General features: G+C 36.5%; 2 protein-coding genes across 3 annotated transcripts; both read left to right on the top strand.

The window, feature by feature from the left end:
* Nucleotides 1–527: 527 nt before the first annotated feature.
* LOC147568969 (transcription factor IBH1-like) lies at nt 528–1857 on the top strand. Its single transcript, XM_086655413.1, has one exon. The coding sequence runs from the start codon at nt 993–995 to the stop codon at nt 1485–1487; it is 495 nt and encodes a 164-aa protein (XP_086511539.1). The 5' UTR covers nt 528–992; the 3' UTR covers nt 1488–1857.
* A 9722-nt stretch (nt 1858–11579) lies between these two features.
* Nucleotides 11580–16325, top strand: LOC147568968 (uncharacterized). Of its 2 annotated transcripts, none has more exons than XM_086655411.1 (6): nt 11580–11723; nt 12579–12679; nt 13570–13647; nt 13747–13818; nt 14232–14326; nt 15136–16325. In XM_086655411.1, the coding sequence occupies exons 1-6, from the start codon at nt 11700–11702 to the stop codon at nt 15741–15743; spliced, it is 978 nt and encodes a 325-aa protein (XP_086511537.1). In that variant the 5' UTR covers nt 11580–11699; the 3' UTR covers nt 15744–16325. The 2 variants fall into 2 exon arrangements, with proteins under 2 accessions (XP_086511537.1, XP_086511538.1); XM_086655412.1 differs by having other exon boundaries at nt 11605–11723; nt 12579–12707.
* Nucleotides 16326–26576: the final 10251 nt, after the last annotated feature.

Below are 26576 nucleotides of genomic sequence, written 5' to 3'. Positions count from 1 at the left end.
ATGTTACTTTAAAACAAAAGACATTACTTGCATAATTATGATTGTCTGCTAGATCATCGTTAGATATAAACAGACGACAACGATGTTATAAGAGCACTTTAACATAATACTTTTATCTGTATGCTATAGGTGGGGATAGAAGATGTGTATATGAAGAGTCAAGCTGGAATCGATCATGGAAGAATATATTTGGGTCCAAGTAAACTGCATTACACATGAAACCAGCCGCCTATAAATGTTTTTAATAAAAACACAAGAAAAGAAGAACATGAAATGGGAGAATTCAATTGACTAAGAAATGGGACTAATGAAGTAATTAAAGAAATAATTATAAAAAATTAGTAAGGATATTAAAAGAGGGAATAGAAAGGTCCCCTCGACCAATAAGAGTGATTGCAACCATGTGCTAACATGTGGTGGTTGATCCTTTGGTGGGCCCATAAACCCACTTCTCCAACCCTTTAACCCAAAAAAGAAGAAAAAAAACAACTAGCCTTCATTCCCAAGTTTCATTCATCTCCTCATCTTTCATTACCCATCTCTCTAACCCTTCTCTCTCTCTCTCTCTCTCTCTAGTTCTCAATTCATTCTCTTCCTATCTTATATGTGAGTCTTTCTTTCTTTCTCTCTCTATATAATTTAGTTATAAGTTGTAGTAGATGGTGTGGGTGTTGATTCTTTGTGTCAGAATTGAATTTTACCTTTTAAATCTCTGACAAGAGGACCCTTTGTGTCAGAAGAAAATCTCTCTATGTGCCCATTGATACTATATTTCCCTTGGATTCATTCTTCATGAGTTTCTTGAAACTTAGTAGTAACAAGTACCACCAATCTCTCTCTCTCTCTCTCTCTTTAAGTCAACAAACACATCACTCAAATTTGTGAATTCACACCTTAAATAAGTTTAGTAAATATCACCTTCTCTTTCTCATCTTATATTATTTCAATCTTTAATTGAAACTATCCTAGGTTCTTTCAAAATTTTGTCATCCATGAATCATCAAAGTAAATCTTCAAACAGAAATTCTGTTAAGACCCAATTTACTATTCGATTCATTAGAGCTTTATCAAGAATAAAAAAGACCAACAACCCAACTTTTTCATCTATCAAAACCCTAAAAGAATGTAGTCATAAAATCAAGGTTGCAGCTGATACATCCATGGCTACCACCATTGGGTCTAGTCGATCTTGGAGCCGTGCAATACTTTCGAAACATCGAAACCAAGTACGAAATCGAGTTTTGATAAGGAAAAAAGTGGTTGCTAATAATAGAAAGACGAAGATGGTGGTGAAGAGGAAGAAGAAAACTATACAGAATAAAGAAGGTCAAAAAGCGTGGAGCCGAACGGATAAACTTCGTCAACTAGTACCGGGAGGAGAAGCCATGGATTTGTGTAGCTTATTGGAAGAAACTGCACATTATATAAAGTGCCTTAACATGAAGGTTCAAGTCATGCAGGAAATAGCTGATAAATACACAACTTGATGATAAAATAGGTTTTGGAACTTTCCGGCATACCGATCGACGAGAGTGAAAGGCAGCAAGAGTTGGAATTGTTACACAATGGAAAAAGAAAAAAAAAGGGTTCTAAGATCTAGATGGTAAGTGATGATAAAAGTTTATAAATAACTGGCTTTTACATGCATATATACATACAATGATATTATATGATATAGCTTTTATGAGCCATGGGAGGAGGATTGTATGTAAATTAGACATATATATATATATATATACATATATAATATTGTTTGAATATGATATTTGTGGAAACATTATACAATGGGCGGTTTGTGATAATAATCCCTTGTACATAAGTGACCTGCTTGAGAATAACATATATCTATTTTATGTATTTTCCTCTACTTCTCTCTCCCTCTTTTTCGATCTCTCTCCGATTACTTTGCAGGTGAAGGTAATCTACTTAACCCTAGTGGTGATATCTGGAGTGAGTCCACTGTTTAAGGTAACTAATTCTTAGTTACTGTTAGATGTTTTTCTTTAGGTCTGAATAGCTAGCTAGCTATGTTCTTGGAAGTTAAACGAAAATATATCATCATCAATTGATAAGGTTCTTTTGTTGTTTAACTCAAGATTGAAGTTAGCTTGTCTTGGTTGCAAGTCATTATGTGTCCAATTAGAGGCGTCCCTGGTCTGACACTCAAGCGTCGAATTAATAGTAAAAGACTCGATGAGAAGGTTGTCGGATGGAAAGAGGAGGGGATGGTTCTAGCCCATAATGATAAGCTCCCTAGGGAACTTCATGTTCTTGCTAAAGAGTGAGTACTAGGTTTTCCAGATCCATTATCGAGGTGAGAAATAGCCCTAAACCCTAAACAATTAAGAGTTGACAAACTTTAATAGGTTGCGTTACCCAACCCACAAAAATCCGCTATATTGTCGCTCAGATACCCATCTTGCATTAGATATTCCTGAGCTCCACCGTGTATACAATAAGCCTCATCACCGACACCAATAGTGTGTGCTTGTCCGTGTGTTATGCTCCTCAAAGGCCCGAAGACAATTTTCGACAACTAGAAAATGCTCGTCTATAGCTCCATATTCAATTACCTACTCCTATGAAATAGAGATAGACTCATTTAGCCCTCAAAAGAAAGAAAGAAATTAAGCTACTATCAATGCTTTTGTAGGCATGATTATTGGAAGAGAAATGACACCAAATGAGAAAGCATGGTGTAGTTCCCACTGTCTAAACTAAAATTCAGAAACATATTTCCGAGAAAAATGAATTTGATCATCCGTTTCGACTGTTTCCTTCTTGGTCTCTTTAGAAGAATGACGTGCCCCTGCTATTCATAGGACACCCCATTGGACCAACCCTCTCATTTCTTCGTAACGAGAATCAATTGTATGTTTCGTTGATCTTTCTTACTTGGGCCACTCCAAGGATGAAGAGACTAGGCCGCGCCTCTTGCCTGCCTAGCGATGGATATATAGACAGACGAATAGTAGTTGCACCCTGACAACCAAATCCATTACGGGCGAATTCATGGTTAAATGTGGGAAAGAGGATTTGATTGATTTGTCTGTGGGGGTCATAGGCATTTGAACTTATAACATTTCCATTTTGAGCTATAGTTGAGTGAAAGCCTGAATTAGAGTAGTCAGTACAAGTTAGAAGTACAGAATCATTTCTCAACTTCCATTGAGGTAAGTGTTCCTTTTCTATGAGCTAGTAAAAGATTAAGTGAGGCACTAAATAGACGTCTAGGATGAATATGCAAGTATTAACTAACTTCGGATAGAAAATAGTTTGAATTTTTAAACTTATACAAGTTTCGCTCAATGATTGAACCTGATATCGAAGCCAATCTACCAACATTTCTTCAAGATCAAAGGGACATACTTATTATCCAAATTTTGCAACTCGCCTACCAACATATAACTTGGATTGTTCAAATTAGTACTATATATATGAGATATGAGACGGATCCAGATAAAGACATCCCACGATCACCATGAGCCTAATATATGGCTAGAGTAAAGTTAAGTTTTGTGCTATGGCCCACCTGGTATCTTTGATCATGTGGAATAATTTTCATTAATATCTTATTATGAAGTGTCTTTGTTAATTGTGGTATTTATATGGACGGCAATAGGTCCCACTAACGTGGTGTTGTTCTTGTAAAAAATTCCTTCCTTTCCCTCCAAAGCTTCCAACCGATTTGATTTCTAGGGTTATCATAACTTCTAGGGTTAGCCGTATTTATTTGTTAGAAATTCCTCTTTTCATCCAATTACCTGATTATTAATTTCTTTGAAAAAAAAACAAGGACTAAACCATAAGAGGCAAAAGGAATAACAAGTATCTTTATGTTGTTTTTTTTAATCTAGTTGTTGTAAAAAGAAACCAACATTAGGATGTGATCCATTGACCAAAAAGCTACTTGGCAAACTTCATTTGTACATGTGGTTGTTAAGTAAATAGGATTTTGTCTCAAGCTTACTTTAGTGGTAATATGTGCATCTCTACATTGTGTTGAAGGGAGTTTAAATTCTACTATATCCATAGAAGAAAGATTATACAAGTAAGTCATATAATTTCTCATGTTTTACGGATGATTGATGTATAGGGTGATCTACTGATGTGTAGATGGAAAATTCACCATTTACCTGTTTTGCAAGTGGCGAAGATAGTATACATAATGAGATGTGAGTGTAGGTTGTGGATAGGGAAATCTGGTCAAATCTCCTTACAAAATTTGGACTTTAGTTAAAAATGATCTGTCAATTTTTTTTAAGTCTTCAGCTCCCTAAGTACTTTTTTAATATGCAACACCTTGCGACAGGTTTGCAACGCTTTGCGGCAGTTTTGTAACGCCTTGTGACAGCTTTTGCAACGCCTTACAACTGCTTTGCAATAGCTTTTGAGCGCCTTACAACCAGTAGCGGATCTACATAAGGGCGAAGGTAGGTTATAGTCTCCCCTCAACCCTATGTATACCATATTTAAGTAAGAAGGCTTGGCTCGAGAACCTTTGATTCATAGGTTGATATTCTGTATAATGCTACGTGTAATATACTATCTTATATATAAGTTGCTTTGGTGAAGTGGTCCTGTGTTAGGTTCTGGACTGAACCACCTAGGTTCGAGTCCCAACTTTTCCAAATTTTTCTTTTTATTACTTTTATACCTCATTATGATTCATTTTTAAATGTAGCAGTTGAAACTTTTATACCTTTGTAAATCTTGTTTCAGGATGATTCAAGTAACTTTATTTACTCAAAATGAGTTCATTAAATATTTGAACTTTAACAATTTCTTTATGCTAAAATGAGGTTTATTATTGTTCAATTTTATCCATTTAGCTTAATTTAGTTTCCATTATCGTCTAAAACAAAAGTTTCTTTTTTGTTTCACATGAACGATAAGTCGACAAAGACTATATCACCGTATGTTACTACATCTACATTTATTAGTAATGAGCTCATATAGATATGATTTTAAATAAATTTGAAACTCCAAATCAAGAGTCTAAATTAACGACAAACATGTGATATATATGTTTGAAAATACTTTAGTTATAGTAGAGTCATAGAGTGTCATCACCAGATTAGGTTATTTCTTTTTCGTCACTTCCAATAAATATTAGTTTATGGTGTAATGTAAGTTTAGTTAGAGATAATTTTAAAGGAAGTTGTTTACATAGATTAGAAATTAGTCAAATTTTATTTTAGGCCTCTTTGATTTAGCCTTCCGTGAAAATTGTTTCTGAATCCGTCACTGCTTGCAACAACTTTGCAACACCTTTGCAATGTCTTGCAACACTTTTATAAAAGAATATTTGATTTTTAACCAACCAAAATACAAATATTCAAGTTTTTAACAAAAATACAAAATTCTAGTTTTTAACAAAAAAAGATAACTTGTCTTTTTAACTAAAAAAAAATTAAAAATTGGGTCTTCGGCTCAATTTCTTGTTGTGGATATGATGGACTTATTGTAGTAGTTTTATGGGAAAGTGTCTAAAACCGAGGTTATGCGTGCACATACTCAAATTTAGTAAGTATTCAAACCTTTTAAGTAAGCTCGTAGAACCTTTGCCAAGAACAAAACCCGTACCCATGAACTTGAGTCTGGATGTCAGAAGTGGGACAATATTAATAATTTCTAAAGGCCTGAGGCCTGACATATGGTATCAAATTCGGGACGACTAGTCTCTGACGGTAGGAGATTGTAACAATCCAGATCATTTGGACAGGCTCCCGGTTGGACTATATGTGCAAGGGCGAAGTGTCAAGGTCTTTGGGTAAACTCGTGAAGCTTTTGCCAAGACCAAAATTCCATACCTATAAACTTAAATCTCAGGTCAAAAACCAAATCAATATTAATAATTGCTAAAACATGGGCCTTTACACTTATGTCCTCCAGAGCTAGAGGGTGTCAAAATATATAGACACACATGACTCACTTTAGGTCTTAGATTGTGAATCTTTCTACTTTGGGCTAACTGATAGTTATCCTTGACCATACTAGGGTTTATGTCTGTGTACCACACTATCTTACGTGAGAACTACACCTCATATAAAGTTGATGAATTTGTATGATTTCTTTGGGGTTTTATTGTATGGGGGGGTCTCAATAGGTATCTATTTATCAAGAAAATGAATAGATTGGAACTTACTTGTGGTTCTACATTTCATATCCATTAAGAACATACTATGCCATGCCATCGGTATTATCTCATCGGAATGGCGACTTCATAAATGCCAATGTTCTTTTTCGAGTTTTCTCTTTCTATGACTTGTGACTTTTATTTATCTTCTTTGCATATTTTCAACCAAGTCACTGTCAATATCACCTACACCCCCTCTACCACCACCATCACCATTAGAAGTATCTATACCGCACAACCTCTTCTACCAATGGCATAACTGAGAATTTGGAGTCGGTTGTCAAATTTATAAAGGCTTCTTCCACGATAATGTAACAAGTAATACCAAACATTTCAATGTGATGTATTGAACATTTGAAATTTCAAATGATTTGAAAATAGTAAACAGTCGTGAGAGTCCAACTACATAAAAGCAAGAACATATTTTTTCATTCTGCATTTTTTCAACTAAAAGAGTCATACACTTCAAAAAAAAAGTTATTTTTAAATATAAAGTATATATAATCAGTATTCAGTTTCACATCATCACTTAAAAAAATGGTAAGATTACAATTGGGCGGGCTACTGGAGCATGGCTAGAGTATACACGTGTGAAAAAGGTCTAGTTGGGATTTGGACTAGAGTGTAAATGAGGGGTGGGAATCGGTCCGGGTCGGGCCGGTCGGGTTCATGTCATTCATCGGGTTGGGCCGGTCGGGCTTTGTGACTCTCTGTCCATTCGGGTTTTCGGGTTTAATCGGGCGGGTTATTTAAAAAATCCTAGTGTCCAAGCCCGTCAAATTTTTTGGGTTTCTCGAGTATCGGGCGGTCGAGTATCGGGTTTTCAAAATTTCAAAATACTTCGGTCGAAATGACCAAAATATTTCTATTTCGATGGTACTAGAATTTCAATCGAAACTAAAATTTGATTAAGTTTCTCTTAACAATGTTGTGTCAAGGGCACTCCGCACATGGACAACAATATATGTGCATGACGCTCGATACCCGTACACCTGTTACCCGAATTACTCGAGTATTTTGGCGGGCTTGGACAAACTTTGAGCATGGCAAAGTTGTAAAATGCCCGCCCGAGTCCGCCCGACTACCTTAATAGTCAAGAAGAAAATCTACCCGACCCGCCCGAGTCCGACTCGTCTCCACCCGTGGGCGCCCATACCCGCCCGATTCCCACCCCTAATCCGGGTTAGTAGCCTTCGGCAGTTTGGCCTCTCCGTCTATGAATTGACAAACACATATAACTAGGGTAGGGGTGAGAATCGGTCCGGGTCGGGCCGGTCGTGTTCATGTCATTCATCGGGTCGCCCCGGTCGGGCTTTTAAACTCTCTGTCCATTCGGGCTTTCGGGTTTAATCGGACGGGTTATTTAAAAAATCTTAGTGTCCAAAACCCGTCCAAGTCCGTCAAACTTTTCGAGTTTCTCACCAAAGTTTTAAAATATCTCGGTCGAAATGACCAAAATATTTCTATTTCGATGGTACCGAAATTTCTATCGAAACTAAAATTTGATTAAGTTTCTCTTAACAATGTTGTGTCAAGGGCACTCCGCGCTTGGACAACAATATATGTATATATATATATATATTATACACTTCAAATACTTTAAAAATATATCTATATATATATATATATATTATACATGCACAGATAAATAAATACAAGCAAGCATACATATAATGTGCATAGGTATTATCGTATAAAATGAATGACATTATTAAGCGGGTTATGTCGGGTAAAGATTATCAGGTGGGCTCGGGCAGGATGCCGGGTAGCACTTCAAAACCCGTACCCGACCCGTTGATTTCATCGGGTCGGTCGGGCTAAACCCGCGGGCTCTAACGGATTCGGGTACCGGTAACGGGTTTCTGGTTTGCGGACTTTTTTTTCCAACCCTAGTGTAAATGATGCAGCCATTGGACACCTCTTTTCTTTTGTTGAAAGGGTTGGACACCTCTTCTTACGACAGGCTTCAAGTGTTATAACGGTCTTTATGGGCTCACAATGTCAAAGTAGTTTGTATTATGTTTATTCAACTTATGAATCTTTATAGCATCTTCGTATCATCTCTTCACGATGCATTCACCTCTTGTAACGGTTCTTGGGATAAATGTAAATGGAAGTAGGGTGTCTCTATAGGGGGCCCATTCTTTTGCTCTTGGGTCGTCCTTTTCTTCGAATTCCCTGTGGGCAGCAGATTGAGACTGTGTTTTTTTTAGCCTAACACGGATTAGGTCAATGCAGTGCCCTCAGATTACCCACAATCCGTGGGCGACGGAAGAGTAAAAAAAAGAAGGGTCGTCTAGAAACACACCCATAGAAGTATAGTGCCTAGATAGCTTTTAGAGCCCATTACGCTGTAGTAAGATGACCTCTAAACAAACTTTTCTATCGCTTTTAAATATCCAAATATTAATTATGGGGTTATATGTAGGGATGTCAACGGGTCAGTTTTGGTCCAAGTATATCCAAAACCGGAATCTGGTAAAAATCATGGTTCAGGTTCGTAACGTTTCCGGTTTCATACTACAAGGATTTAGAACTAGAACCTATAAAAGATACGGGTACCCGCCAGATATCGGTATTTATCGATTAACTTTAAGACTTGTTATTTAGTCATATTTACTAATAATTATGAAAGTTATACTTCATTTAAAAATTTAATTATTTTTCCTATTACTTATTGAATAAGAGGTAGATGATTGAATTATTAAAATTTAGAACATTTTTTTTATTATTATTTTATGTTCGAAGTTGTTACAAAATTTGTCAGATATTAAATCTTTATCGAATATGAAAATGAGGACCCAAAACTGACAAAAGCATTGTTAATTTTGAGTGACATTGTTATCCCGTAGTTTAGGGTTGGGGAAAAAGTCTGCAAACCCGAAACCCGTCACGGGTACCCCGAGTCCGTTAGATCCGCGGGTACCCGAAACCCGAAGGTGGATTTAGCTCGACCGACCCGATGAATCGGGTACGGGTTTTGAAGTGCTACCCGGCATCCCGCCCGATAATCTTTACCTGACATAACCCGCTTAATAATGTCATCCATTTATACGATAATACCTATGCACATTATATGTATGCTTGCTTGTATTTATTTATCTGTGCATGTATAATATATATATAGATATATTTTTAAAGTATTTGAAGTGTATAATATATATATATATATATATATACATATATTGTTGTCCAAGTGCGGAGTGCCCTTGACACAACATTGTTAAGAGAAACTTAATCAAATTTTAGTTTCGATAGAAATTTCGGTACCATCGAAATAGAAATATTTTGGTCATTTCGACCGAGATATTTTAAAACTTTGGTGAGAAACTCGAAAAGTTTGACGCACTTGGACGGGTTTTGGACACTAAGATTTTTTAAATAACCCGTCCGATTAAACCCGAAAGCCCGAATGGACAGAGAGTTTAAAAGCCCGACCGGGGCGACCCGATGAATGACATGAACACGACCGGCCCGACCCGGACCGATTCTCACCCCTACCCTAGTTATATGTGTTTGTCAATTCATAGACGGAGAGGCCAAACTGCCGAAGGCTACTAACCCGGATTAGGGGTGGGAATCGGGCGGGTATGGGCGCCCACGGGTGGAGACGAGTCGGACTCGGGCGGGTCGGGTAGATTTTCTTCTTGACTATTAAGGTAGTCGGGCGGACTCGGGCGGGCATTTTACAACTTTGCCATGCTCAAAGTTTGTCCAAGCCCGCCAAAATACTCGGGTAATTCGGGTAATGGGTGTACGGGTATCGGGCGTCATGAAAAAATCAAGAAAAAACAGTACCAAAAAATTACTATCAATGAACAAAAATGATTTAAATCAATATACTTTTTATTGATATACATATACATAAACCCAAATCTAAACAAATCTCTAAAGATAGAGAAAGAAAAAGATGAAAATATTGTCCAGATCCAAGAAAAATAAGTATATACAAACATGCAACACAAATTTGGGTGTCTTTCACTTTTTCAATGTCTTCATCTGTTGCTTTCTTCTTTTGCACCAAAAAGATCCTAAAACTTGATCATATAACATGGGTTCAGATGAAGATGCAAGGAAAATGAAAGAAGTAGATTCATAATCCATTTACAAGAAGGTTAAAGATTAAAAGAAGACCAAAGAAAAAGAGTGAAATAATCAAAGACAGAGAGAGAGATGAGAAGTTTCCAAGTAAAAATGGGATGATAAAGTGTGCTGCTCTTGGAATATATATCTTGGCGCAATTAGAAGCAGTAAATATGATGGATTCTATGAAAAGGGCTGCTCTTGGTATCCTTGGTCACCTGGTGTATAAGGGGCATAAAAATGACGGCATCTAAAGGCACCATCGGGTGAACATGACGGGTTCAGACATGGGAGGGGTGCCGGACAGAGCTTTCTACCCGAGCCAGCCCATGAAAAGTCATCGGGCTGGGTGGGTTGTACCCGTCTTCGGGCGCGGGCACCCACGGGTAGGGGTGGGAATTGGTTCGGACGGGCAGGAAACAGACACTAGGTCAACCGGTCCGGGCGGAACGGGCATAAGTCTTAAGTGTCCATTCAGACATCCGGACAAAACGGGCGGGCATTTCGGGTTTTTCTCTAACAAAGTGCCCGTCCGCGACCGTTTTGATAGTCGGGCAACCGGGTATCGGTCGGTCGGTCACCGGTTACTAATGAACACATAAAAAGAAATTATTCAAAATTAAAACTGTTTAGTACTATACACAACTTTCTAAACTCCCACTTTACAATTCCAAAAAGTACATGAATACAAAATTAAAAGATAATCATTGTGATTTCTCATAGATTACGATCAGTTTTATTCTTCTTCACATGGATTACGATCGGTGCATTGTGGGTTCTACGGTGTATTGTGGGTTCAAGGGTTACTGGTGAGATATTGAGATTTTGGAGGAGAGAGAGAGACTAGAGTTATATATTTTTACTCTTGAAATCTAACAGTTGTAGCTAACCCTACAAATCTAAAGGCTTAAAATCAATCATATAGGCGGGCGGGTATAACTGGTAGGATAAACGAACGGGTACGGACGAATTCGGTCGGGCGGACAATATAAGCGGGCGGATTCGGTCGGACCACCGGGTCCACCTATGCCCGCGTCCGTCCGCTTAAGCTCTTTCGGTCGAGCGGGTACGGACTGATTCGGGCAATGGACGGTCACGGACGCTTCGAACTCTGGCGGTCGTGGGCGGATTCCGGGTTTTCGGACCAAAATCCCACCCCTACCCACGGGCCTTATCGGACCCGGATGACCACAACGGTATCGGGGTATAATTTCCACCCCCAGCCCGGATGGTTTCCTATAGTGATATCTTGTGACGTCAATATATTGACCGAAAGTGCCAATTTTCACGGCTGCGATCAACTTTCAGAACAGAGGAAGACACGTGGTAACATCCTAGTTGTGTTTTGGATAACATTAGGTGAGGTGGGGAATCTTGGGATCGTTTTCACTCTTAAACGAGTACTCCGCCCACAAATTACTCTCTTCGAAATTCTAGGGTTTATTAGATCACCAGGGGAAGCTGACACGATTCGAATATGAGCATAACCCAATTCGCCATGGTAATACCCTTTAATCCTACTTATTTTTCTTCTTCTATTAACTGAATTTTGAAACCCTCTTCTTCTTTTTCTTTTTCGGCTTTTTAAATTGGGGAATTGCTCTAATCATGAAAACAGTCATCTTTATACTTGTGATTGTTTGTATCTGATGGTTTTTCATTTTTTTTTGCTGAAAAAAGCAAGCTTTTTTAGTTAGTTGTTCAATCAAATATGCCCTTGAGTTGATTGTTCAGTAAGTTCATGTTATACCAGGCAGGAAGTTCTTATGTACAAGGCTTTCCTCTCAGAAAGCTTGAATTTTGATACTTGAATTTCACTTAGAATTGAGAGAAATATACTGGGACATAGTTGATTGCCAATAGTATTTGAACTGAGTAAAAGGGATTGCTCTTTTGGGAGCTAATTATCTTCTTTCCTCAAACAAGATTGTATTTGTTTTATGTTTTCTTAGGTATTTGTTTTAGTATTATATATGCTTAATGCTTTAACGATGTGTATGCGTACGGTAGTAATGGACCATCGGTATCACTCTAAGTCTTATGCCATACTAGAGCAATGGGTATCATCGTCTCAGTTTCCATTTTGTTGTTCGCATTTCACTATTTGTAGAGTCTAGACTGAGCAGAGGTTTTCTTTGCTTAGTACCCAACTGTTTTTGAACTTTTCACATTAGTAGTATTGAATTCATGGAAAATTTATTTGTTTACTGTTATGGTTATAGCAGTTTGGTCGGATATATTATGTACCTCATTAAGATAAAAGGAAAACATTTTCACATTTGATTCTTCGTCTTACTGCTTTCTTTTTTTCCGTACCTTCCACACCTTATATGATTCAATCTATGTTAACTTTTAGATCGAGGAGTTGGCTTTTCTTATTAAAGACAATTTACCAAGCAAGCATCTTGTTCTCTCCATCGAAGAGATCCTAGTCGACTTTCTTCTGCATGACACAAGGTATCTGTGCATTAAGAGGAGTGGGAAGGTTTGTTTTATCGAATGATATACATTAGCTTTTTGACTTTTTTTCTTAGTGTGTGCATCTGTTGATCCGCTACTTTCTATCTTCCTCGCACGAATGCGATTCAATTGCTTAAATGTTTTCTATTTCAGTATTCAGTAGTACTTTTTGTAGGTTAGAACAGAAAGATCTCAAACTTTCAAGTTGGCCAGAGGTTATATATGTGGCTTGGGATAAGACAGTACTACCCAAAATCTCAAAATGCAGTAATTAAACCATATAAATTACGAATTGGATTTGTCCCCAACTAACGAAGAGATCTTGGCGGAACTGCAACATATGAAATTGAGCACAAATTTGCAAAGAAATACCCCACTTCTTTCTCGAGAAACATGCTCAATATCATATGATTGAATAGTTGACTCAGCTACTTGTTGTTTGAAGAAACCCTCCACTGCAATTGGTCTTTTTTCACGAAAAGCAGACACGACATAACAAATCCAGTGTTTCACTAAGATTTCAAATAGCTGTCCCGAATTCAAGTTGATTAATGTAACTGAAGATCATCTGGTATTACTGTTGGACAGATTTTCAACCAGTAACATATTTCACATGAAAACTTTATTATATCCTCAGAAAAATTTATGGAATATAATTTGCAGATATTGTAGGAACAATTACTCTCTTGGATCCTTCCAAAATAAAATTACTCTCTTGTAAAGAGATAGGCTTATATATTTGGTTATCACTTATTATATTTAAAAGCCTATGCTGCAGCAACATTTTTAGTGAAGTATGTTAATTGACACTGCTTTCGACTAAACGAGGCTAAACATTGGTGATCGGATATAGAAATACGTAATTAAATGAGCAAATTTGACTGCAGCGGAGATGGAGTTTTGGAGTTGGAACCAATGAGCTCATACAACCGCCTTCTTTTGCATCGCCTTGCAGATATTTTCGGGTAAGTTTCTTCAATAAGGTGGATTTGAAAATGCTGACAGTTTCCTCCATCATGTATAATGGCTTTATTCAATTATTTGATGACTTCTCCATGTTTTAGATTTGCTCATGTATCCATTGGTGATGGAGATGATCGTCATTTAGTTTTGGAGCGATGCACCGAGTCATCAATGTTCGTTTTCCTACCAGAAACCTTACTTGAGAATTGAAATTTGTATGTCTTATTTAGGGTTTTCTGTACATGTTAATGTGTCCCGTAGTATCCATATAATAGGATTCTTTTTTATGTCTTGTTAGTTGCTCACCTTTTCAATTCCCTTATAAATCTTGTTCTTTTTGCTTCATAAATATTGTCTTAAAAATTGTCTTTCTGTAGATTGCCTAGAAAATGCTTAATGCTATTAATCTTAATATCTTTTAGTATCCTATGATTTTTCTTTTTTCTTTTAATGTTTTTATTGTTTTGACAAATTTTGTCCACTAGAATTGCCCTACTCCTCCGATTTTGTGATACAGTAACTGTAAAGTGAAATGATTATCCTTATTTTGTCCTCCTATCTAGAGAACTTTGTATTTTAATTGCAGACCTTCGATTCTTGTTAGCGATATTCTATGGCAAAATGATGAACATCACTCTCCGCAGTCTCACACACTCCTTAAAAGAAAAGAGGTGTTACCAGGTAAGTTGGTGTTTTCTACATTCATGCTTAGATAGAATTGTTGCATTTGTGTATGCCTTGAATTTGCAAGACACGGTCAAAACTTATGCTTACTCGGAGCATCTACAATGCAACACTCAAGAAAAACTCTAAAAATCGTAGTCGTGTGGAGATACTCTTTTAGAAAACTTTCTCCAATGGGACACTAAAGAAAAACTCCGGATCTTATATTTTGACTATAACATTGATCGAATTGCTTAGGTGGTACTTAGAGATCCGCAAGAGGACTCTCTACATTTAGTAAAAATGATAGAAGAGGCTAAAAAAGTAGATCCACCCTAGACCTAAATAGGAATCAACTATCATCGAGAATGAAAAAGTCCATCAAGAGAGAGAATAAAGAGAGAATTGACTTGAAAATGGCGACTGTTGAGTTCGTGTCGGTCTGGAGTAGGCTTTGACTTGTAGCCTCTTCTAGCATTAGTTTCTTCTTGAGGATCTCTATAATAAATGTTGCCACATCATTGTAGGGATTCAAGTTCAGTTTTGGATTGGGGGTGGGTTTTAAAGAAAAACTGTAAAAAAAATCCTGTGGCGCTCTAAATTTTAGAGTTTGGCATTGGAGATGCGCTTTCTCGATTCAAGTGCTATAAGTAGCAACCGAATTGTACAAAATTTGGCGAAAAACAATGTGAATATGAACAACCATGACAAACTTATCTATTACTAATTTGTCCATATGGGTGCACAAAAGCACCCTCTTAAGTGGAGTCCGCTGCTTTTAAAACCAGATACTAAATGTACTAATGTAGTATGTTTTTTATTTTCAGCCTCGAAGACAAAAATATCTATTCAATGTTCACTTGAAGAGAGAGAAGCTGCTTATTTGGCTGCCCGTCAACGAATCTTTTCAGGCGATGAAGACAAAATTAAAGACTCCGTCACATCAAAACCACGTAATATCCCTGTGGCCGCACGTCGAATGATTGCTCATGCTTTAGGACAAAAAAATGTGTCTGACTCATCCAGCAGAGTCGTTTATGTAGATCGTAAAGAGTGTGAAGGAGAAGTACAAAATGAGGAGTTGAAAACCAGAGAAGAGAGTGAAAGTCATAAAAACCGAAGGTTAAGAACTTCACGTGAAACCACTCCCTCTTCTGGCCAAAGCTTTAGCTCGTCTGAGAAGAAGAAAATTTTTGATAAATCGCAAACTAGAAATGTCGGTGTTTCACGGAGTGAGGGGGAAGTTCAAAAGAAACCAGCAGGTAATAAAGCAGCTATTACTGGTAAAGCACATTTGGATAAGGACAATTTGAAACAAGAACATCTTGGTGCTGCTAAGAGGATGTTCGCGCATGCTTTGGGCCTTAATGGAACCAAGGAAACAAAAGAACCTCCAAAGTCCAGCAAAACAAAACCAGTTCTTGAAAAAGAGTAGAGAGTTCGCAGTTCTTGAAGAATCTTACAATATCTATTCCGCTTCATTGGCAACGTTATCTAACATGTTTCTGTTCTCGTTACTCTCCACAAAGCAATTGGATGACTGACAACCAAAGTATAGTCCAAGGTTTTCTGAGAAGGTAGAACGACTTCCTTCACGTTTCAAGTGAGTTTTTGTGAAGCTCACCGCTTCCTTTTAAAAAGATTTCCTCTGGTCAGAATGCAAGTTCTTGATATCCAATGGGATGCGAACTGGGTGTCGGCAGCTTGAAGTTGCGGAAGAGGTTTCAACTATTAGAAGTTCGCTTATTACTGGTAAGTTGGTGGGTTCGGTTTGGGATTCAATTTTTTTTCGAAACTTGGATCATTTTAGTGATCTCTAGGATAACTTATCTTTCTGAGTAATAAACTTGGGTATCTGATCATAGATTAATTTATAACCTAGAAGGTTTTGATAATGCCATCAGTGAAAGTTAGGGTTTTAACTTTTAAGTGATGTTAGGTTATATCTTATCTCAAACTGAATAATCCTTGTTGCCTTCCTCACCGCTTGCAATTGGAAGATTCTGTTTAATGTTCATTTACTGACTTCTCCATTAAGATCTTGCATCATTTTCCTTTCTTCTTTATACATCTAAGTACTTGAATCTGAAAAAAATCTGAATGCAAGACCATTTCTTGTAGCATAATTGGAGCTCAGGGCATCTCAATGGTCACTGACATGTCTGAATCTAGGCCAAATCAGTTTCGTGCGCTCTCTTATCTTTGTGATATGTCTGAAATTAGGCGAGAATTTTAAAAGACCAAAACTACGGGGACCACAATAGCCCTAGGGTGCAACACGACAGAGACAATAATTTCACAAGCTTTAGGCACAGAATGCATGGTTGCCCTAGCCGCCCAAGTGCGATGAGTGTAATAGCTTTAGGCACTGTATGCATGGTTGATCTCAAGCGCTCGTGGAATTGTCCATGAGAAAGTGCTACAAAGAGTAGAAACGGTCAGGGGCCTGCTGTTACTCTGACCAAGGCAGTTGCATGGATAACCATCTAACTGAGGGTCAGATATCATTTCGAGCAGAGAAACCCGTTGAGGAGGAAGGTCTGGTCTAGAATCATCGGAATAACAAGAAGACCAATCAAGCTTTTATCTATTGTGAATGAGATGACTCAATGGAGAATGACCACTACCGATAACAAATACCCAAGAGGTTAGCTATGAACCAAGTCTGATGGTGGTTCATGAGAAACCGATGGGAATGGAGGATGCCTGGTGACTGGTGTGGTGGTGGAGCTACAATCACCAAATGAGAGTAGTACCAATGGGAAGTGAGCGCACATTATTATTCAACCTACTTTTTTTTTTGTTGAAGGTATTATTCAACCTACTTTGACAAAGTAAGAGTTAATCTCTTGAGATTTATGAGTTTCTTACAACTCTTCATCTTAAACAACAAACTTGGAATATAATTCCTGGTTCCAGATAACGCAAATCAATGACTAAAGGTTGATCACCACCTCGAAAACTATACCTAAAGCAACGATACGAGACCCTATAAACCATCAAAGACTACAACTATTGTAAGTTTGTAACTTGTAAGGGTGGTGTGAATGGTAGAATAACGGATTAAATTTACTATTATCGTGTCAAAGCTGGAACCAAGAGTTAAAAAGGTTTCTAAAACAAAAGAAAAATTAATGAAATTTTTGTCCAGAATATGCAAAGATATCAAAATTTATTAGTTTCTTGCTAAAGTATTAATGAATGCCAACAACAGTTATACCATTAAAAGGAGGTTTCTAGATACCTTAAAAAGAAGTTTGTAGAATATATATCTATTATATTAAAACAGGTCGGTCAATCCGAGAGGAAAACCGGAGTAGGAGATAGGCTTTGTGGTTTTTTTTAGAAGATTCTCGTTACAGTTCCAGATCTTGGTTGGCTTCTCCGGCGAAGGGTCTTCCCTTCGCCGGATTCCTCTTTTTCTTTGTTTTAATAATTAGTCTGATCGAAACGCTTGTCTGTCAAACCACTTATGTTGTATCATTGAATCTCTCTGGGAAACCCTAATTTTCTTCATCATTTCCGATTCTTCTCTTTCAATCAACCCTAAGTCCCTAACAGAGAGAGATCCAACGCCACCACATTCTTCCATCGTCTTTCTTTTCTTTCTTTACCAAATACCAACACAGATCCAAAACCTCCATCCATTAATTTTATTTTCATTACTTGCAGACAGGTTTGCAACCTTTTTGAAGAACAAGTTCGATCATTGAACCGATCTTTTGTTATTACATAATCCAATGATGGTGGTGGTGGGGGACTTTGTGGATTCCGTGATGGTGGTGTTGACGGTTTCCCGGCGACATAGGCGATTTTCCGGTGATTTAAGATATGGGGCAGTGGGTGGTTACATTGACGGCGGTTCCCCGGTGGTGGTGGTTCTCCGGTGATGGGGGCGGTTCTCCGGTGATGGGGGCGGTTCTCCGACGATGAAGACGGTTTTCCGGTGATGAAACGGTTTTTCCGGTGACGGCGACGACTTTCCGGTGTAGACTACGGTGGTGATTTTAATATTAGTTTTTGTATTATTATTTTTTTTTGTCGACCTTTAGGGTCTTCTCATTCACGACCTTTAGGGTCTTCTCATTCACGACCTTCAGGGTCTTCTCATTCTCGACCTTTAGGGTCATTTTATTGAGTCTGTGTCTAGTCCCATTTCTTTCTCTTCATGAGGCACTTTGCATTTAAAGGTATGTAACTCTCATGAAATTTTCAGAAGAGAGAAATAAGAATGATGTATCATCCATGTAAACAATGTGATTTTATCACTTATTAATGGAAATGGTTCCCTTGGCTTCAAAAAAAAAAACAGGTCGGTCGGTTATCTAGGGGATAAGTCTGGCCGTCCATTTTATTTTAGAGATTTGGTTGGAGTCTGATCAAACGGACGATAATTCATGCATAAAAAACGTTTAAACACATTTTTGTAATTACATAAATATTTTGGGGTAATTAAGTAAAAGTAACCCACCTTTAGAATAGAGAGAAAAAAGGGGAGGTTGTGCCCTCAAATCTCTCCACTAATCGTCACGTTTACTCTTCAAGAAGAAACTACTTTTCCAAAAAAAAATTCTCACCATTAATTTAATTTGCATTGTTTTTGTTGGACTGAAAAAAATAAGAAATAATCGATCTAACGGCGTTAGCCAAGAGGGATCTTCCCCGTCCGTAGGACTGGGAGGAAACCTAGTATATATATATATATATATAGTCATTAACTCTTTCTATTTTTATTAAACCAACTATCAAATATCACTAATATCAATTATTTCAACTAAAAAGAAATGATTTCAACCAAAAAGATAAATACCCTCAACAAAAAAAAAAAAAAAAAAAAAAAACTAAAAAGATAAATAACTTCTGTCCTATCATATGCCAATGGGGTATATCAGTAGAATAAAGCATGAGTAGTAATGAGATGATTTTCTTCCATGAACCATTTGAAGGAACTTAATTAGTGAGATAATTCTCTTCCATAAAAGTCTCATTCTCATACATTTAAATCGAGGATTTATCTACTATGGGCTCTTATACACATGATTTTCCTTTCTAAATTCAAAACTTTTAAGATCACACAATTAATAGAGGGATTGAATTTTGATTTGTTAAAAGCAGAAAGAGTTAAGTGACTTATAATTTATGTTTAAAACACATGGAAGAAAAACCCTTAAATCAAATGTATGAAAGTCCTATAAATATGCCTTCATTTGCTTGATTTCTCTATTAACTCCCAAAGCATAGAGAGGGGTTGTATAGGGAGAAAGAGTGTTGATTTGATTATGGAAGGTAAGATGAGAAATGGGAAGTCAATTACATTGATATTGATGATAACAATATTGGTGTTGTCCATGTCTGTCGAAAAGGCCACAGCAAAACTTAGATTTTGGTGTTACATGGGATGTCTTGTTAGATGTCGCCAACCAGGTGTTGTTTGCGCAATGATTTGCGCAAGAGAATGTGGGACTTCTATGCCATATACTGATAAATTATGTGAAGCAAACTGTGTCTCTTCGGAATGCTCTAATATCAAAATATCTCAAGATCTTGGTACGTATTTTATAAATGTTATTTTCATTTATTTTCTCTAACTTTTATTCATTAATTCTACTTTTTAATTTTAGATTAAATAAAACAAAACTAATTATTAATTCATTACATATTTCTACTTGCAGATGAAAAGAAATTGCATGGTTGTCTGGATTCGTGTTCTGATAACTGCGTCAAGAAATACTAAAGTACATAACTTTTGTACTCTTGATGATGGGTTTAGTTATGTGAAAGAGAAATTGACAATAATAATGAATATGACATTGTGCCTGATGGCTTAATTCCAGAATTATAATCAATTATATCATTTTTAACCAGCATCTGCCATTTTACCTATCATTTGATTTGATTTGGTTTAACTATCTATTTTCTCTGGTTTAGTGAGGATTTGTGCATTTCTTGATCACCCAAATGTTAGCTCTGGTATCCATATATGATCTATGCAAGTATTAAACCCAAGAATATGTTTAGTCAGGACTCAGGAACTACTTGAGTTTATTTTCATCCACTTATAAAGAAAGTATCTATTTTTATCTTTCACAAGAACAAATTTAAAAGCTAGCCCTATGTTATGACAAAGAACGACCGACCAAGAAAAGCGATGAAAACAAATAAACAATCACATATAATACAAGATATAAACGTGGTTCGGTTGGTGAGACATACTTTATGGTGAATAATGACGTGATGATCTCCACTGTGATTGAAAGACAAGTTACAAAGATATCTTTACGGTTTCAGTTTATATAGTCCATTGAAAATTCTAACCCCACCGCCTCACTTCCTGCCTTTCTAATTCTGAAATCACATGGATACCCATTATTAACAAAAGCTCTGCCTTGCGAGCAAGAAAGATCATCCTACTCATTAGCTTTGCTGATCTGATTCGTAGCTTTGTCGTTCTCTATTGAACCAAAATTTTGGACAAATGCTAAATGAAGCTGCATTATTGCTTCATAAAGCTATTTGCTAGATACAACCATTTATTTTTTATTAAATTGCTAAACAACACCAGAGATCAATCGATTGATTTTATTTAGCAAATAATTTTTTGAATTTTAGATTGCTAAATCAACTATGTTTTAACTTCCCAAAATTATTTACTAGACAAATTTTTTTCCTTTATTAAATTATTAAACAAAAATAAAATTGGTTGTATTAGTGTTATCTAATGTTAAAAAAATACTTAAACGTGTTATAGGTTTTAAAAAAATATACATTATTTTTATGTAATATGATTTTATGAAATATACATTATTAAGGTTTAAACTAAGCTTAAAAATATACATAGTGATTTTATGTAGTATGATTTTATGAATATCCCATGGATTTTTTTTTGTTGAAAATATATCCGTTGGATTTTTTTGTTGAACAATATCCGTTGGATTTTTTTTTGTTATTTGTTAATATTTGGTTAACTTTTTAGTTTAATGTTCGAATAAATTTTATTTATGAATAATTAATTATTGTAATAGAAATTTGAATTTTGAGAAAAAATTCGATGATATTTGATTTTTTTTTTTAGTATTGGGTTTACCAATTTAAGACAAAATTCAATTAATTTTATGTAGTTATTTTGTGTAATAATTTTTTTAGAGTTGTGTATAGAATGGAGGAGAGATTCGGTTATACTTCATTTTTTGTGTTGGTGTTGGTTAGCAATTTAGGCAAGGGCGGATCTATGTGGAGACCAGGCTGGGCAGTTGCCCGGCCTGATCTCCACATATATAAGACAAGCTTCCACTAATTTTAACACTTCACCTCAGCTCAAGTGGTTAAGCTTGTGCATTTCCAACCTTTAGACCCGGGTTCAAACCTCTGTCCCTGCCTTAAGTTTTATCTTTTTTTGCATTTTTGCTTCAAAGCTAAATTAAGCGCCCAAGAGAAAGTCTTGTTTTTGCTTGGGTATACTCTTAGCTATGTAATTTTTTTCTACTTCAAATGTTATTGAATAATTATAACACGAAGCTCTTAGATTAATGTTAATAAAATTGTGTGATTTTTTTGTTCTTTAAGATGTAAAATAATTGATAAAGTTCTATTGATATTTTGTTACTCAATTGAGTTATCCAATGTTACGTTAATTTGTAAATTTAAGTCAAAATATCGATTCCATTGTTTTATTTAGATTATTAAGATAAATGTAAAAAAATCATGATATGAAATGATGTTCTTTAAAAAATTGTCTTGTGATGTATCTTGTAAGGCTATACGTATTATATGTAGAAGTTTACTTCATAGACTTTTGATTTGCCCTGCCTAATATGAAATCCTGGTTCCGCCCCTGAATTTAGGACACTATGTTTGTTAGTATTATTTAGCTATTTTTGTCTAATAGTTGTCCTTAACAAAACTAAAGTTGTGGACATGGCTAAGGCCTATGACCGAGTCAGTTGGGAATTTCTAGAATGTGTATTAAAATCGACGGGCCTATCTGGCCGTATTCTATCTCTTATTATGTCTTGCATCACCACTTCCAGATTTAATATTCAACTAAATGGGGGTACTGTGGGTGATTTTGTAGCCACTAGAGGTCTAAGACAGGGCTGTCCGTTATCGCCCTATCTTTTCATCCTTACCTCACAGTCTCTCTCTCTCCTTTTCAATTATTATGAGCACAAAGGTACATTTACAGGATATCAGATCAATCAAGCAGCCCCTAACATTACACATCTCCTATTTGCTGATGATCTGATTGTATTTGGAAAGGCAACACAAGAGAATTTAAATACAGTGATGCAGATAATGGATGAATATGGAAGATTCTCGGGTCAACGGGTAAATTACTCCAAGTCTTCTCTGTATTTTAGCAAAGGAGTTCCTTCTAATATAACCACGCAATTTGTTCAAACCCTCAATGCTCCCTTGATGACTGATAGAGATAAATATCTGGGAGCATTAGTGCTCAAAAAAGATCACAGAATCGAGAGTTATAACTGGCTCATTGAGAAATTCAATAAATCTTTAGCCGGATGGAAACACAAATTCACTACTCAAGCAGGTAGGTCAATTCTTATCAAATCCATTTTATCTTCTTTTTGCACTTATGTTTGTAGTTACCAAGTAATGCCTAAGGCAGTGGCTAATAGTCTAGAGAAAATCGAGAGAAGTTTTTGGTGGGGTCACTCTCCCTCAGAGAGGAAAATCCACTTTATCAATTGGGACATTATAACTGCCCCAAAGCACAAAGGTGGTCTAGGCATTAGGTCTATTGTTGAGATCAATTCATCTCTAATAGCCAAGATGACTTGGAACTTCATTACTAAAAAGAATGACATATGGGTTAGACTACTTCATGCTAAATATATCAAAGATGGGGACTTTTGGGCTCATACTTATTCTAGTAACTCTTCCCACATTTGGAAAGCTATTAATAATACAAAGAATATAATTAGGGAGAAAAGTATTTGGCATATTCATAATGGTATTTCTGTTAAAATCCGATCAGATCCTTGGATTCCCAACAATAGCCATCACAACATTCCTACAGATGTTACTAATTTACCACAAGAAATTGTGTTTGTTTCTGAACTAATTATGCAGGATAATCTAACTTGGAATGAGGCATTTATTCGAGAATGGTTTAATGAAGAAGATGCTCATAACATACTTAATATAACAATCCACACTACCAACAGCAAGGATGAACTAATCTGGTGTCCCAAAGAAAACGGGAAATTCACATCAAAATCGTTTTATGCAGAAATTAAGGCAAACCCAGAGTTACCAATCCAACTGCAAGAATTTGCATGGTCTCAATTTTGGAAGATGAATCAAGCTCAACCAAAGATACAAAATTTTATATGGAAAGTAATTCAAAATGGGATTCCAGTACTCACCAGTATCGGAGCTAGGGTTCCTCAAATCGATCAGACATGTAAGTTGTGTGGTACAGAGGAGTTAGAAAGCATCAATCACTTATTCGGATCATGTTCTTTGTACAAGAAACTCCTTCAAAAAGCCGGATTAGACCATCTACAACATATTCAAACAGATCCAATTAAAGCTTTAGACACAATGTTAAAGAATAAACAAAATAGGGAAGCATGGTGGTATAGATATACTTATCTCATGTGGTTTTGGTGGAAAACCAGGAACGAACTTCATTTTCAAGAGAGACAACCGGATCTGAACAGATGCTACTGGAATATAACAGAAGCCCTCAGGTATGTGGTAGTTTCAAACCCTCCATTAACAACTAACCATCATTTGCAGGGAAATCGATGGTGTCCACCACCGGAAGGAGTCCTGAAGATTAACTTCGATGGATCCTTTCGGGATACAAAAGCATCATGTGCAGCTTTAATTCGTAACTCACAGGGAGTAACGATAGCAGCTCGAGCTACCCTAACGGAACCAATCTCGCCGATAGCAAGTGAAATCGCCGGCTTAGAGCTTGGGTTAACCCTAGCAGAGGAGATGCAACTTTCCTCTTTTATAATCGAGGGGGACGCTAGGGTTTTACTCGAATTAATCGGGGCCGTCAATCCAGAGATCCCGTGGAGGATATCAGCTAAGATCAACGGCATCCGAGCAAGAATAGCAAATAGACCGTTGGATTTGAAGTACTGCCCGAGAATTCAGAATGAGGACGCCCATTTTTTGGCTGCTTCGGTTCTATCCAACGTCCTTTAAATTATTATCTTTTAGCCCTTATGATGTTAATTCCATTTCAATCTCGTCCCTACTTTAACTTACTGTCAATGTAGGGGACTGAATATTGTAATGTTTATTTTAAGTAATTTATGGCTTTCAAAAAAAAAAACAAAACTAAAGTTGCATATAGTAGCATCCAAATTTTGTGTCGAGTCCCTTGAAACTGGTTTCGCTGGTCGCGAATCGAGTTAGATATCCACCCATATTCAAGACACTTGCAATACTTTAAATACATGAACAAACTCTAAAAACTTTGAATTTGATCGATACGCTTACTAAGGTGTTATTTGGCAACACAAAAATAACTAACTTTTTTAAGTAAAAAGTTAAAAAGTTAGTTTCATAATACAAAAACTTCTAACTTTAATTAAATTAAAATTTGACTTTATTTTAAAGTTCAAAATTTCTGCTTTTGACTTCAAAGTTAAGTTAAACATATACGCGAATATTACTTGACTAATTTTTTCTTTTTCATGTTTACATCCGCTCCATCACTATACAAATTTCACCACCACCATGCCTCAACCATGCACCACCACTGCCGCACCTCCATTGCCACCATCCCACCTCCACCACACCACCACCATCACCAAGTATCCGTCACCACTACCACCATCACCATGTCTCCACCACCTGTTGAATATTTTCAAATATTTAATTTCCAATTGGTGGGATGTGTTAGTGAATGGATTTATGAATATGAATGGGTGTAATTCTTCACCACCAGTAGACTTGAATTAATGGGCACATCCCACCGTAAGAATGTATCAATTCAAGTGGCACCTTTTTGATGATTATAAATAATCATCACCCTACCCATTTGAGAGACACAAGCATCCACCAATTTCCAGTCTCTTTCTCTCTGTCTCGTTTTCTTCCACATGTGAAGCAGTTCTTTTGGGTATTTCATTATACAAGTTATTTAGTGAATTTGAAGTCGGTTTCTTGGCATTATCAGTTCACATTTCAGAGTGTTCTCGATCTTAGTCAAAGCGTACATACTTTGAACTAAGATAGTTGTTAAGACTTCATCGTATCCTGAAGGCATAGTTCCATACCCGTTGTGTACTCGTGGTTTTACCAGAAGGGAGTGAATTACTGTCTAAAAGAATCGATATAATCGAGCTTTGAAGTTTCGTGTATAACAACATCATATATTTCTGATTTTCCATTTCAAACTTGTTAGCAATATTTTCCAACAATTTTTAGACAGTAAGTCTCGCTTAGTTTTGAAATGGAAGCATCAACAGCATTGACTCAATCTCTTCGCTTTATGAATCAAGACTACACTCGTCTTGAAAGTTTTAATGGAGAAAACTTTACAAGGTGGCAAGAAAAGTTGCGGTTCTTTCTGACTTCTATTAAATTATTCTATATAATAGAAGGGGTACTCGACAAAATTCCCGATGAGACTCCTGAAGACTCGACTGAATTAAGGGAAAAACGAAGGAAGCGAAAGGAAGACGATTTTCTTTGCCGTGGTCATATACTGAACGCTTTGTCTACTTCTATCTACAATGCTCATCGTTCAATTGATTCTGCCAAAGCATTATGGGAAGCACTGGACAGCAAATACCGCATTGAAGAGGCAAGTAATCAAAAATTTCTAATTGGTAATTTTATGGATTTTAAGATGGTTAACAATAAGTCTGTTATGCTTCAAGTTAATGAATTTTTACTTATTGTTAGCAATCTTAAAAACGCTGGGATTTCTCTTATGGATGCTTTTCTGGTGGGGGTTATCATTTCTAGACTACCCCCATCTTGGAGCGACTATAAGAAAAAACTCAAGCATGACGAAGAAAATTATTCATTGGATTCTTTACAACGTCACCTTCGTATTGAAGAAGATTCTCGTATTCGAGAATTAAAAGAGACCCAAACTGATTATCAACCTAAGGCTAATGTGGTTGAAGAAGGGAAATCTGAGAAAGATTCTCTAAAGCCTAGGAAGGATAAAAAGTTTAAGAAACAAACTCCAAAGGACAAGAAGAAGGTAATTTGTTACTATTGTAACAAACCCGGCCATTATGCTCGTGATTGTCGCTCAAGAAAGAAAAATCTT

The sequence above is a fragment of the Eschscholzia californica genome, unplaced genomic scaffold, assembly GCF_041429995.1.
Source record: "Eschscholzia californica isolate CP2 unplaced genomic scaffold, dmEscCali1.0.p SCAF_1, whole genome shotgun sequence".
NCBI classification, from domain to species: Eukaryota; Viridiplantae; Streptophyta; class Magnoliopsida; order Ranunculales; family Papaveraceae; genus Eschscholzia; species Eschscholzia californica.
This window is presented reverse-complemented; position numbering and strand designations above follow the sequence as displayed.

Excerpts from the sequence above, each read along its gene's own strand:
- LOC147568968 (XM_086655411.1), top strand. The coding sequence starts at position 11,700 with ATGAGCATAACCCAATTCGCCATG. Across the intron at positions 13,648-13,746 it reads CGCCTTGCAGATATTTTCGG|ATTTGCTCATGTATCCATTG; the intron begins GTAAGTTTCTTC and ends TCCATGTTTTAG. Across the intron at positions 14,327-15,135 it reads AAGAAAAGAGGTGTTACCAG|CCTCGAAGACAAAAATATCT; the intron begins GTAAGTTGGTGT and ends TTTTATTTTCAG.
- LOC147568969 (XM_086655413.1), top strand. The coding sequence starts at position 993 with ATGAATCATCAAAGTAAATCTTCAAACAGAAATTCTGTTAAGACCCAA.